The sequence below is a fragment of the Chiloscyllium punctatum genome, chromosome 39, assembly GCF_047496795.1.
Source record: "Chiloscyllium punctatum isolate Juve2018m chromosome 39, sChiPun1.3, whole genome shotgun sequence".
Lineage (NCBI taxonomy): Eukaryota > Metazoa > Chordata > Chondrichthyes > Orectolobiformes > Hemiscylliidae > Chiloscyllium > Chiloscyllium punctatum.
The window spans coordinates 32,200,316-32,214,079 of NC_092777.1; the positions used below are offsets into that span (position 1 = coordinate 32,200,316).

The 13,764-nt window shown below is 39.8% G+C and overlaps 1 protein-coding gene across 3 annotated transcripts in view; it reads left to right on the top strand.

The window, feature by feature from the left end:
• The window catches only part of tmem104 (transmembrane protein 104), a 225,330-nt gene that overhangs the window by 87,139 nt on the left and 124,427 nt on the right, over positions 1–13,764 (top strand). For all 3 annotated transcript variants that reach the window (XM_072558408.1, XM_072558407.1, XM_072558409.1), the window contains one exon: positions 416–515. In XM_072558408.1, the coding sequence (XP_072414509.1) occupies positions 416–515 (100 nt within the window). The remainder of the gene's footprint in view (positions 1–415; positions 516–13,764) is intronic.

Sequence of the window (13,764 nt, forward strand, 5' to 3'; positions counted from 1 at the left end):
TGGTATTGTTGAGACAGCAGTGCTAACCACGAAGCCACCATGCCGCCATAGATGATAATAGTTAGGTGGTCATGTTTACCGGTGTTGGTGTATTTGTATGTGGTCTTTTCTCACATCCTGAAAATAAATTATAATTGAAAGAAATCATAATTTTTCTTGTAATTGATTAGGAAAAAAGAAAGCAATGAAGTGATGTTTCACATTTGTTCCCTTGGTGACTAATCTTTTAAATAAGCACAAAGACAAAAAGGACAGATTGCTGCACAGGTCAGTCTTGGCAGCGCTTGCTACTGTATCAAGTGCCAATAACTGAAAATAAAGTTGGTGGCAGTTAAGAGCATCTGTCTTTGTACAAAGGTTTGAGAATACATATGGGTTGCATCATCTTTAATTTGTTTTGTTTCTTTCCCCACAGTGGGAGTCAACATGTTCTACATCTGCATCATAATCTACCTCTATGGGGATCTGGCGATCTACGCAGCTGCTGTCCCATATTCCCTCACTGAAGTAGTCTGGTAAGTGCTCAATTGATGCTGTTGCCCTTCATTTAACTGCAATGTCAGTGAGATTGTTACTCCCCTCTCGAATATTGGTTTGTCCAATTTTGTGATGAATGATTGCAGTTATTCTAAAACAACAAATAGCAAGAGACAAAAAGAAAATTGATCATCGGGACAGCAGCAGAATGCTAATCAGAATTTCATTTTTATTAGTTTTCATGTGACTTCCTTCTCATCAATATTGCCGCAAAATAGTATCTAATTTGTTGGTGGCTGCTAAATTGAAACCCTAACCATTAACCATGGTTTTGCTTTGGTATTGTTCACTTGTGTCGCTGAAAGTTTAAAAATGTGCCAGACTCATTAAATCTAATGTTTGCGTTAACAACGAGAAATATCGTGATTCAGTGTAGGTGATCTCACCTGGTGTGAATCAACAGTCCCTTTCCTCAGCTGTTCAAAATTTGCAGCTTCATTGTACCAGTGTGATTTGTGCCATAAGCCCAAAGACATTGGCCATATTAATTTAATGCAAATTTTAATTACTCTGTACACAAACAGCAAGCTATCAGAGCAGTTTTAATTTACAATTTAAATCAGTTAGTTTTGAATGACGAAATTATACCTTAGTATTTTGGAGGGGTTAAGACGAGGAAAACTAAAAGCAAGTAATGTTAAACCTGTTTTTAAAAAAAAAACACGTTGCTGAAATGTTCTGTCCAAGTCTGTACTTCTTCCTTTTAGAATGAACCTGAAACCATAGCTAAGTGTAGTTCCAAGAATAAGGGATTGTACTGCATGCGTATCGACTGGAGAAGCTAAATATTTTTCTTTCGTCTGTTGAGCAAACGTTATGAGGAAATACTTAAGTGTTTCAAGTTGAGTTTAGAGCACCAAAAGAACTTATTGCCAGTGGCTCAAGGATCACTGACTGGCCCAAGTTTAAGATGATTGACTAAAAAAGACGAAAGGCAAGCTTTTTAAATGCAATGCAATTAAGGTGTGCAAGGTGTTATTTGATTGAGTGGTTTGATTCTGATCCAATAGGAGTCCTCCAATAAATCTCAGAATTACCACAGCATAGAAGTAGGCCAATCAGTCTGCTGTCTGTGCTGACTCTGCAAAAGCAAATCAACCTGCCCCATTCCATGTAGCCCAGCAGTTCATTTTCTTTGGTTCTTACTCAATTCCCTTTTGAAAGTACTTGTTGAATCTGCATTCACTAACCTTGTTCGGCAGTGATTAAAGACCTAAACTACACTCTGTATACAAAAGCTTTTGTTCATGTCATTTAACTTTGTGTCCTTACCTGGAAATAATTTATTTGGGCCACTTTTGATTTTGGAATTTTTTTTCAAGTTTTGACTCTATCATCCCTGAGAAGAACAGAAATCATAGTCATATGGCATTGAAACACAGTTTGGTCCAACCATCCATGCCGACCATGTAACCAAACTAAACTAGTCCTTGTGCTTAGCCCTTAACTCTCCAAATCTTTCCTTTTTCTGAACTTATCCAAAAGTATTTAAAATGTTGGAACTGTGCCCACATCCATGACTTTCTGGTAGTTCATTCAACACATGAACCACTTTTTTATAAAATAAAAAGTTGCCTTTAATGTCCTTTTCTAAACCTTTATCCTCTCCTTTAAAAATATGCCCAGTAGTTTTGAACTGCCGTACCCTAGGGAAAATTCCTTTGTCATTCATCTTACCTGTGTCCCTCATGGTTTTAAAAACCTTAGTAAAGACACTTTCAACCTCCTCTGCTCCAGTAGGAAAATATCTGTCTTTCCAGTCTATCTTTATATCTTAACTCCTCCATTTCTGGAAATATCCTGCTAGATCTTTTCTGAAACCTCTCCAATTTAATAATATCCTTCCAAAAGAGGGTGACCAACACTGCACACTTTACTCCAGTACAGACCTCACCCTAACCAACTTCATGTACAGCTTCAACATGTAGTCTCAACTCCTTTACTCAAATGTCTGAGCAATGAAGGCAGGTGTGCTAAATGCTTTCTTAACCACCCTATCTACCTGTGATGTAGTGTATCTGAACCCCTCTGTGTCTCTGTATAACATTTACCCAAGGCCTTTCTTTTTCATGTCCTGTCCTTGTTGCCTTCGCAAAATGCTTGTACCAAATTAAACTCCATCTGCTAATCCACACCCCATTGACTCATTTGATCAAGATCTCTTTTGTAATCTTAAATAATCACCTTCACTGCCCACTATGCCATTGATTTTGGTGTCACCTGGAAACTTAGTAACCATGCCACCCATAATCTCAGCAAAATTATTTACGTAAATGACAAACCAAAATGGACCCAGTACCAATCTGAGAAACATGACCAGTCGCCACCCTCTGTCTCCTACTGTCAAGCCAATTTTGTATCCAGTTGGAGAGCTCACCCTGTATCCTGTTTGATCTAGCTTTATTAATTAGTCTACCATGCAGAACCTTGTTAAAGGCTTGATTAAAATCCTTGAAAGGAACTTGTGTCAATTGTTTGGGTTCCAATCCTAGCTTTTTCAATTTACACTCCTAATTGACATTCCTCATCCTTGGGATAATTTTTCTCCAATGTCTTCTGTACCCTTTACAAAGCAAGAAGATTCATTTTGAAATGAGACCTGAGAATTGAACAATATTTCAGTTGCTGCCAAGGCAGTTTTTTTTTTGTGTGAAGGTGCATCCTAAGACCATAAATAGGAACAGGAGTAGTTTGGGCCCCTCAAACCTGCCCCATCATTGAATAAGATTGTTACATATATATACCCATTTCCCTAAAACCCAGAATTTTGCTTCCATTTATAACTTATTTCTCAAACTTGCCCTGGCACCTTTTTAATTTGTGCTCATGTACCCTGGGTTTCTCCTGTCTCTCAGCTGTCCTATTCTTAGTTGCACCTTTTCATTTTAAATTTGTGTAGAAAGAGCAAGAGGCAATATATCACTTTTGCATCAGACTTCAAACTAAGAGATGCCAAGTGAAGAGAAGTTTATGATTTTAAATCGATAACTTCATGCAATCAAACATGTAGCAGGGGCAAAGATCAGAGTAGCACTAGAGGGGACCGTTCTTAAGTGATTAAGGTCCACTCAGACAAAAAAAAACTAAGAAATTAGAAGCTCTTTGCATGTTTTATGCATTCAGATCATAAGCTAGTTAAGCTAGTACCAGAAAAAGACGCGCAGGCTTTTGATCTCCAGGCTAGTACAGATCTGGTCACGCAAGTTTTGAAGCTAAATATTCCAGGGCATACAATATTTCACAGACAAAATGGAAAGAAAGTAGGAACAAAAGTCATTCTTTGCTAACTTTGATTAATCCATGTTGACTCTGCCAGATGTCAAGTTATCCTTTTTGTATTCTTTGTACTGCTAACAGATGAACAGGTTTTTAGTTCTCTATTCTTCTATTTCTGTTAAATGGTAGAGTTAGACTTTGCAACTGTGCAATCTGCAGGAACGTTTTCTAGAATCTAGAATTTTGAAAGATAACTGACGTCAATGCATCCCATAATCTCTAGCACCTCCAAGATTCTGGACTGTGGCTCCTCTGATCCAGGGCACTAATCAACCTTGTATCAAGCACTACCTCTTCACCAGTACAAATTTCTTTCACTTCAGTTTTTCAAGTACCTTGGTTGTGTAATACTTCTGGGAGATTTTTGTCTTTTACGAAGACGATTACAAAGTAATAGAATTAATCCACTATTTTGATCTCCACTACAGATCCTCCTATCATTCCTCTATCTGTCTCAGCTAATCTCTATTTTCGCATGTCGCTGAAGTTTTTATACTCTGCTTTTGTTTCTCACTAGCTTGCATTATTTTATTCTCCCTTGAACAGTTTCTTAGGTATCTTTTGTCATCTAAGTTTCTCCTAATCCTCAGGCTTACTCTTTCTTTCTGAAATATTTATGAAAGCCATTTGTTGGATCTAATAGTCTTGTCCTTAACCCTCATTGATTCACTTTTCCCATTGAGTGTTTGTGCATTTTGAGAGATGTACTGTTGTTGACAGTGTATTATCTGTCTGTTGTCAAATTTAAGTTATCGCCTCATTCCACCATAGGCAGCTTACCCTGCAATTTTGTAGTTTACCTTCTCCAGATTTCAGAGCCCCATTTCAGAATGAGTCATCATGTTCAACTAAAGTGAAATTCTGTCATTAGTCACAAATTTTCGAAGGTTCATCGACAGCATGTTGATTGATTGATTTTAGCCTATTTGTGTGACAATACTCAATCTAAAATAGACCCATCCTTCATTCTTGAAGGTACTGCTTCAGGAACCCATTTTATGTACACTCCAGGCATGTGTTTGGCACAGCATTTGTTTACCCAGTCTATATGTAAATTTATAATCCATTATTCCTCATCTGTAATTTTCTACCTAGTTTGTCAAGTACCATAACATAGTTGTTGCCAAACTTTTATGTTCTGTTAAAACCCAAACAATGAGAGGTGAATCACTTGTCGTTAAAACTAAGACTGTATTAGATCAAATGTTTCCATGCCCAGCATTGCCACTGCTTGCATACAAAGAACTCTCACCAGTGTTTGCTCCCCCTTGCTGTTTCTTGCCTCCATCCAAACAGTTCAGAAGATCTAAACATAATAGCAAAGATTCTCTGGGATACACTGACCATTATGTTATTAACGGTGTTGTCTCTATCATCTTTCCCATTTTGCTCATCTTGAGTATTTAAAAACAAAATAATACCGTTTGGATGTTCAATTTTCATTCTTTTGGTTACCCTAAAGTCTGTTTTTTGTAATGGCAAGTAAGTCAAGCCCATTCTCCTCAGTCACTTGAAATCATCAAGCTTGTGAATCCCTAACTACATTGTGTACCTTCTTGAGGCTAATTTGACCTGATACTGCTGAGGTGTTACCTGTTCATCTTGTATAGGTTCCATCTCTCCCAGAACTGGTTCTACAGTTGGGTTCTACATCACTTTTGTTGTGATGATACCAGCATGAATGACAATTTGATTGTTCTGAAGGAGTGTGAACAATGTCCTACAGCTGTTGCATGGCAAACTTGATCCTGACACCAGGGTCGCAACATGACCTAGAGTTATGTCTATGGCCACAAGAACAAACATCTGTCTGTACTTGTAACAACTGCACTCTTCTGAGAAATTATTGCCTTAGAGTATCCAAGATGCTACATGAATTTAGCAAGTGTGACCCAGGAGACTTGGGTGACTGCTAAATGCACATTTCCTAATTGCCTGCATGATCCTAACCTGTGGTGAGATGGTCTCCTGATGCATCTAGGTCTGTCTTCTGTGCGCCAGTCAATCTAACTGTCACTACTGCTCTGAAATTTGGACCTGAAGCTTGTCGAGCCACTGAAGTTAAGCTGTGGGGCAGTCATCACTTGCCACAGGCTGTGTTCCACTTGAATGAGCTGCCTTGCCACACCTTAATTTTAACAACTGTTTATTACAATTACCACTTACTCACCAAGGAGTTCCTTCTGCACTTAGCTAAATACTCATGGGTGGGAAGAAAAGTCCATGTTCGTAGAAATCTTCCTGCGTCAAATCTTACCTGCTCAGTCTACTGAGTCTGCAGCCTTGTCGCTTACTAAGGAAGATAGGATAATCTAGATTTGAGTCAGTGCCAAGCATTAGTGTTGAAAAACTTAAGTAGTCACAAAATATTGGTTTGAAGAAAGGGGCAAGTGAGACTGCTTTAACCCGGAATGCAAAAAGATTGTAAGCATGATCACTTATATAGATGAAAGAACTTTCTCCTTGGATGCAGATATAAAAAAAATCATGAAAGTCAGCTGGTACCAATATTTGGCATCTGCTCAGAATAGAAGATACGTTTATAGCAGAGGAAATGTCAGCCTAAGGCTAATAAAAGGCACAACAGGCAATTAACATCAGCTTAGAAAATCTTAGAGAAACTCTGAACTGAAATCGAACAAATCATCATGAGCCGATGGCCTATGAATCTGCAAGAGATGGCGATTTCGATGGTACATATGTGGCTCCTCTGTTCTTGTACTTGGAAATTGTGAACTTTATTTTCTGTTGCCTTTTTTTGTTCTTCGAAATAAAGTTCATCTCTTTGTAGCTAATGAAATTAATGAAGGTATGTTTACCCATTCCTCTGGTTTCCCTGCTGTTTTTTGAGCTTTGTCCCTATCTTATTCACAAAGCTTCCAGGTCTGGGCAGAATATCCTAAATTCCCTGATTCTGGAATAACTAGCAGATTTAATGTCTAAATAAATTGCCACGAAGTCAAGAAAGGTGTGTGAAAGTAAATGAAGAAATTATGTTCTGTTAGACTGATTGTTAGTTGCCAAGTTATTCACATTCGAGAGTTGGTATCAAGGACATAGATCAAGTTTAACGTAACCAAATGTGAGACCATTCCCTTGGTAGTAAGAGGAAAAACAGAATATTTTTGCAGTGTGTGAACTTTGTAAATGTCGATATTTGGAAACTTGAGTAAGCTTTTGCAAGGGATAGATCAGCATGCAGATACCCTAAGAAATTAGGAGGGCATGTGAGCCTTCATTGAAAGGGGATAGACATATGCTAAACAATCTTGCTGCACTTTCTAAGTGGGAAATCGAACAAGCCTGCTACCTACACCTGAAATTCCTTTCTGACAGGCTTTGAAGTGCTAAAAGTGTTACTTCAGCTACAGTAGTCAGATATGTTTTTACTCAAGTAATTGATTATAGGTTTCTGTCTTGCAAAGCAAAGTTGTTCATTGTGTTTGCCAGCATTATCTAAGAGTTCAGATTCATTTCTCCTATTCGGAGCAATGCTTTTCTGCATTAAAAACTGAAGAAACTGCTGTTCTTCAGCCTTCGTGATTGTCCCACAGATTTGTGGTGTCCTCAATTCGATGAGAGAAGACTCCAGAGTAGATTATGCAATTGGTCACAGTGATGTGTACATAACATCTTTTGAGTTCGTTGAGGCTTTAAGAAGGAATGTAGCAATAATAGTGAGGGAGACTTGGTGCTGCTCTCTGCAACAAAGAGCAAGAGTTCAGATAGTTTTGTTGTTTGCCCAGTGCCAGGATTTGGGCTTTGGGCTATTTGCTATGAGTTGGAGAAGAATTTTCAGTTGGACAGGAGTGGATCTTGTGGTTGTGGACAACATCAGTACAAGCAAACAAAGAAAAAAATTCTGCTTGGCTTGATGAAAAGTGAGGTGCCAAACTAAAAAATAGACTTCAATGAAAATATTCTTTGGCTTGCTACCTGTGTACCTGAAAATTGGCATAGGATGAATAAAATTCCGGAAGTGATTGCCTGTCTCATACTAGTATGGGAGAAGTGGGTTTAAGTAATTGGTGCATTGGAAGCAGAACTGGGGCAAACAGGATTTATACCATCATCTGGGACAGTGTATATGAACTATATTAAGAGTAATGTCTGGGTGAGCAGCAAAAGGAAGAAGCTGAGGGGTTGCCATACTGAAGCATAGGATTTGAGGGATCTGGGTTAGATGAATGTCAAGGGGGTGAATTGAGGCAGGAAGGTCAAATGCAAACATGGAAATGAAGGTTACAGTATAGCAGGAAGAGACTTGGAGAAGAACAGCTAACCGTATTTCAGCAGTCTAAGCTATTTCCAAAAAGAAGGCTCTGCAGCTGAATGTGCATTGCATTTATCACACAATAAATGAATGATGGAGTCTAATGCTGAGAAATATGAAGTTTTGATAGGGAGAAAGGGAAAAAAAAAGCATGATATAAACAGCACAGTGCTGAATCTTAGGATGCAAAGGCATTTAGGTGTTCTAATGTATGTGCCATAAAATTGGCCTGAGAGTACAGCAAGTGATTGAAGCAGCTAATGGAATGCTATTTTTATTAGGGAAAGAGTTGAACATCAAAGTAGTAATACTATGCAGGATGTCGGTGTGATCTCATCTCAAATACATTTTTGTTGCAATTTTGCTCCCCTAATCTATTGAAGGGTGTAAATGCAATGTAAACAGCTCAAAAGAATTTTCATAGAATGATACATGGAATGAACAGATTGTCTTATGAGGAAATATTGGGCAAGTTAGCTTTGTTTACACTGGAGTTGAGAAGAGGGATGGGTAATTTAAGTAAAATGTATAATAATCAATGTCTGGACGCAATGAACTTTGAAAGATTGTTTACTCTTCTGGGTGAGTCCAGAGCTTGGGAGTTGTTTTGTAAAATTAGATTTCGCTATTTCAGGACCGATGTGGGGAAATCTTGTGCAGCTTTGAAACTCTGTCTCCGAAGGTGGGGTAGGTGGTGTCATTGAATATTTTTAAGGTGGAGGCAGACTTGTGTTGGGAAAAGGAATATCAGATTATCGGGCTAGGAATGTGCAATTTTAAACAGACAGAGCAGCCATGGTCTCATTGGAGAACAAGTTTGAGAGGCCAAATAACCGACGACTTGTATCTCTGCTCACTTAGATATTTGATGTCTTCCCACAGTCTCCGCCTCCATTCACTGAATAGTGTGAAAGAAAAGCTGGTTGAGGACATGATGTTCATCTTGAAATTGGGCATTGTCTCCATAGTTTTAGCCTATTGACATGACCATCTACTTCCTTGTCTTTCCACTTTATGTCCACTACCTCGGGAGGCCTAATTCCATCCCTTCCAAGAATGAAAATATCATGTATGATTGGCTGTTTATAAGGAGATGATCTGGAATTTTTGTGACTCAATCTTCTCATTGCCTTGTCAAATTCAGCCCTATGTTCTCATTGTAGTTTTCAGTGAGACATGTATTTGTGCTCCTTGTATTATCAAAGTAGTTTATGGTAGTGCCTTTCCTGGAATGGCTAAGCTGTTTCAAATTGGCAACCTTGATCCAATTGACATGGTGAAAATTCTGGAATGCTTTTCTGAACAGTGCTGTGTCCCTATATTCAAAGGATTGCACTGGTTTAGCAGGACAGTCCAATACCAACTTTTCCAGACCAATTAATGCTAAAGAAATTAGAAGCTCCCAAATCCAGTGAATTACTTTTCTTAAAAGAAAATTAACCTTTGCTTGCAAGTCTTTATGCACTGATCTCCATAGCTGCCTTTTTGCTGACAAGCAAATCTGGTTTCTGTTTCAAGGCCTAATTCAGGCGCACTGACTACACAAACATTGACTTTCTGATCCACTTTTCATCACTGGATGTTGAGGACTGCTGCATTGCACAGTTCATTTGGCAGTAATTCTGACTGTCTAACTTGCATACATTTGATGTATTTGAGCGGGTGAGCATAGCATTGAGACTGTTTGCTAAATAATTTGAAGTTAGATTCAGTTATTAATATATTTTTATTAAGAAAAAATGGATTTTTAAATATTACAACAAATACCAAACAAGGCAATTCAAAACCGTACAAAAATAGTACAACACTAAACCCAAATAATAATAAACATTCCCCAACCCATCCTCCTGTACGAATGTATAAAGATATATAGAGAAATAGAAAATTTTTAAAAAACCTAAACTAGCTATTTAACTAAATAAATAAATACCTGACTACAACAAACAAATAGTAATAACTCAGCACAGCCAAACAAAACACTCATACGTTCACAGTTCCTCCTCCCTGGATATTGGACTTGTGAAACACAATCTTTACGGCTATATACAAGCCCTTGTTAGTGTGGCAGATAAATCTGTCCAGGTATTTCAAAAAGGGTTGCCATGTCTTGTACAAATTCTCAGTTTTGTGGTGTACCATGTTTGAGAGAAAATCCAGGGGAATATGTTCCATAACAATCTTCTGCCAACCCGACAGGCCTGGAGGTTTTTTGGATATCCAATCTAGCAAGATATTCTTCCTTGCACAGAGAGCGTTAAAAATAGTGAAAAGTTTTTTTCTTATGCCATCTGGAGGAAATACAATGAATAGGTCCAAAAGGAGAGAAATAGCGTCCTACTCCACTCCTACACCTAAAATCCTCTCCATTGCATCCGCCACAGTGCTCCAATATGCTTGAAACCTGTCACAAGACCAAAGACTATGGGTAAGAGTGCCCGTGCAGACCTTGCACTTGGGACATGCTGAAGATACCCCTGGTTTAAATTTTGACAAACGGTCTGGGGCTAGGGAGACCCTGTGGAGAATCTTCAACTGTAAAGCATGGGCCCTATTGCAAATTGATATCTTCCTTGCATTCTCCTAAATATTCTCCCATGCCTCTGAAGAAACTTCAACACCCAGCTCTCTTTACAGAGTCGAGCAGACTCATCTGAGGTGACATCCCCCAATTGGTTACATAAAGTACTGACAGAGAGTGTACTCTTATCCTTTAGTACCCCTCTTTCTATGTCAGATTTGTAGGGATCAGTCAAAAGTGTGGTCTTTTTCTTTTTGAATTAAATCCCTAACTTGGGGGAAAAAAAGGAAGAGGTCTCTGTTAGGTAACTCGTACTTCCGTACTAACTGTCTCTCAAGTAAATCACCCATGCAAGATACACCCTTAGCTGCCCAACTAAATCCTGAATCTATCATATCCAGTTGAAAACTTGGCATACCCACTAAAGCTGTAAACAAAGATGTTTTGCTAATATTACCTTCCCTCTGCCAAATTGCCCTCCATACTTTAACAGTATTGATGACTATTGGGTTATGGCAATATTCCCTAACTGTCCTCACCTTGTCCAAAAACAGCAAGGGTGCGCCTTGCCTTGGGAGGCTTCGATATCTAGCCATATTGAAAGAGGGTCCCCACAAACCCAATCACTCACTCAGGTCAAAAGTGAGCTTAATTGGTAATTTTTAATGTCCGGAAGGTCTACTCCTCCGATCTGTGAGGCAACTGCAGTTTGGCTAATTTAATGAGGGGCCGTTTACGGTGCCAGATAAAGGAGCTGAACCAACCGTTCAGTCTCCTGATTGTTTGTTTGTTTTTGTTGAAAATCAGAGGGAGCATCTGTATAGGGTATAGCAAATAAGGGAGAATATTCATCTTCATAAGCGCTATCCGACCCAACCACAAGACTGGAAGTGCCTCCCATCTTTGGAGATCTTGTTTAATTTTTCAAAATTGGCTTTGAACAGCCAATCCAGAACTGGAGTATGCCCAAATACACACAACCCCCCCCCCCCCCCCCCCCCGTGACCACCTAAATGGGAATCTATAGTCACTCTCAAGAGCCAACCCTTTTGTAAGACCATTGATAGGCATAGTCTCTGATTTAACAAAATTAATCTTATTCCCTGAAAAAGAGCTAAATGCATTGTATTAGGCAGGGCACTGAAACTGCTGGATTTGTCAAGAAAATAGAACACCGTCTGCATACAGCGAGATCTTATGTAATTTTGACCCTACTTCTGGAGCTCATATATTGAGATCCCCACGAATGGCCTCTGCCAAAGGTTCAATCAACAAAGTAAAAAGTAATGGTGAAAGGGGACAGCCCTGCCGGCTGCCCCTAGAAATATTTAAAATTGCTTGATCGTATCCTGTTGGTAATGACTGACGTGAGAGGTACGCTGGAGAGAACCTTTACCCATTTTCTGAAAATGTTGCCCAGACTAAACCGGTCTAGAGTATAGCAAAGCAACAGCCACTCAACTCTGTCAAATGCATTTTCTGCATCTAAAAAAATCGCCAATTCCTGTATTGACTGCTGTTGGCATGCTTGAATTAGGTTAAGCAGCCTCCAAACATTATTGGAGGATCTGCGACCCTTTATGCAGCCCATCTGATCCTTTTTTAATAAGAGGGTAACACCAGCCTTAACGCGAGAACCTTAGAGAGGATCTTCAAGTCCACATTTAAGGGTGAGATGGGCCTGTATGAAGCAAAGTCTTCTACATCTTTCCTTTTTTAAGGATGTGAAATATTGGCCTCTCTGAGATGGTGGCAGACAATCATGACTGTATGAATCATTAAACATATGAGCATCGAGCCTGACAGTAGACTTATAAATTCCTTATAGAATTCATTGGGAAGTCCGTCAGGACCAGGCACCTTTCCACTCTGAAACTGCCTCAAAGCTTCCTGCACTTCTTGCCCTGATAATGGGGCATTGAGAAAGGACTGTTGTTCGGGAGTCACATCCAGGAGCTTCCGATCTCTAAAAAAGGATTCCGTTTTGGCCTTCCCCTCCTCGCAATTCTCAGGCTGATGTAACTTAAAGAATCTCTGGAATGCCACATTAGTCATTTTAGAATCACATGTTAGGCTCCCAGACCCTTCCCTAATTGCTGTAATGGTTTGTGGGGCATTTCTCTTTCCGGCAAGGTATGCTAAGTATTTGCTTGTCTTGTCACCATGCTCGTATAATCTTTTGCTTTTCAAAAGCCAGCTCCTTTGCTGTCTGCGTGAGCATGGAATTCAGTGCAGCTTGCAGTGCCGTAATCCTCTGTAGTTTGACCAACGCGAGTCTGTCAAAATAGGCCTTCTTGGCTGTCTTCAACTGTGATTGAAGGAGACGTTGCAGCTCACCCTTCTGCCGCTTCCTACTGGTGGAATATGAAATAACTAACCCTCTGGCATAAGCTTTGGCAGTTTCCCAGAGAACAGATGAGTTATCAACCGAGCCTATTTTGATGTCTAGGAATGCCCGAAATTCCTTAGAGAAATACTCCACAAACTTGCTGTCCATGAGAATAAAGGGATCCATTCGCCAGTACCTTGAATCCACTGTAACATCCTTAATCTTAATCATGAGGTACACTGGAGCATGATCAGAGATGGCAATATTACCAGTTGTGCCGGATACCACCAGATCCAGGGTTACCACTGGGGTCAGAAAAAAAAATCAGTCCTCGTGTGACATCTATGTGGATTGGAGAAAAACGTGAAATCCCTCCCTGTAGGATGGAGACACCTCCAGATGTCCACCAACCCTAATTCCCCACATAGACCCAATAACTGTTTAGTTTGTGCAGAGGGTATCGAGGAATCTTTAGGCAACCTGTCTAGATTAGATTAGATTAGATTAGATTAGATTAGATTACTTACAGTGTGGAAACAGGCCCTTCGGCCCAACAAGTCCACACCACCCCGCCGAAGCGTAACCCACCCATACCCCTACATCTACATTTAGATTTACCCCTTACCTAACACTATGGGCAATTTAGCCTGGCCAATTCACCTGGCCTGCACATCTTTGGACTGTGGGAGGAAACCGGAGCACCCGGAGGAAACCCACGCAGACACGGGGAGAACGTGCAAACTCCACACAGTCAGTCACCTGAGGCGGGAATTGAACCCGGGTCTCAGGGGCTGTGAGGCAGCAGTGCTAACCACTGTGCCACCGTGCCGT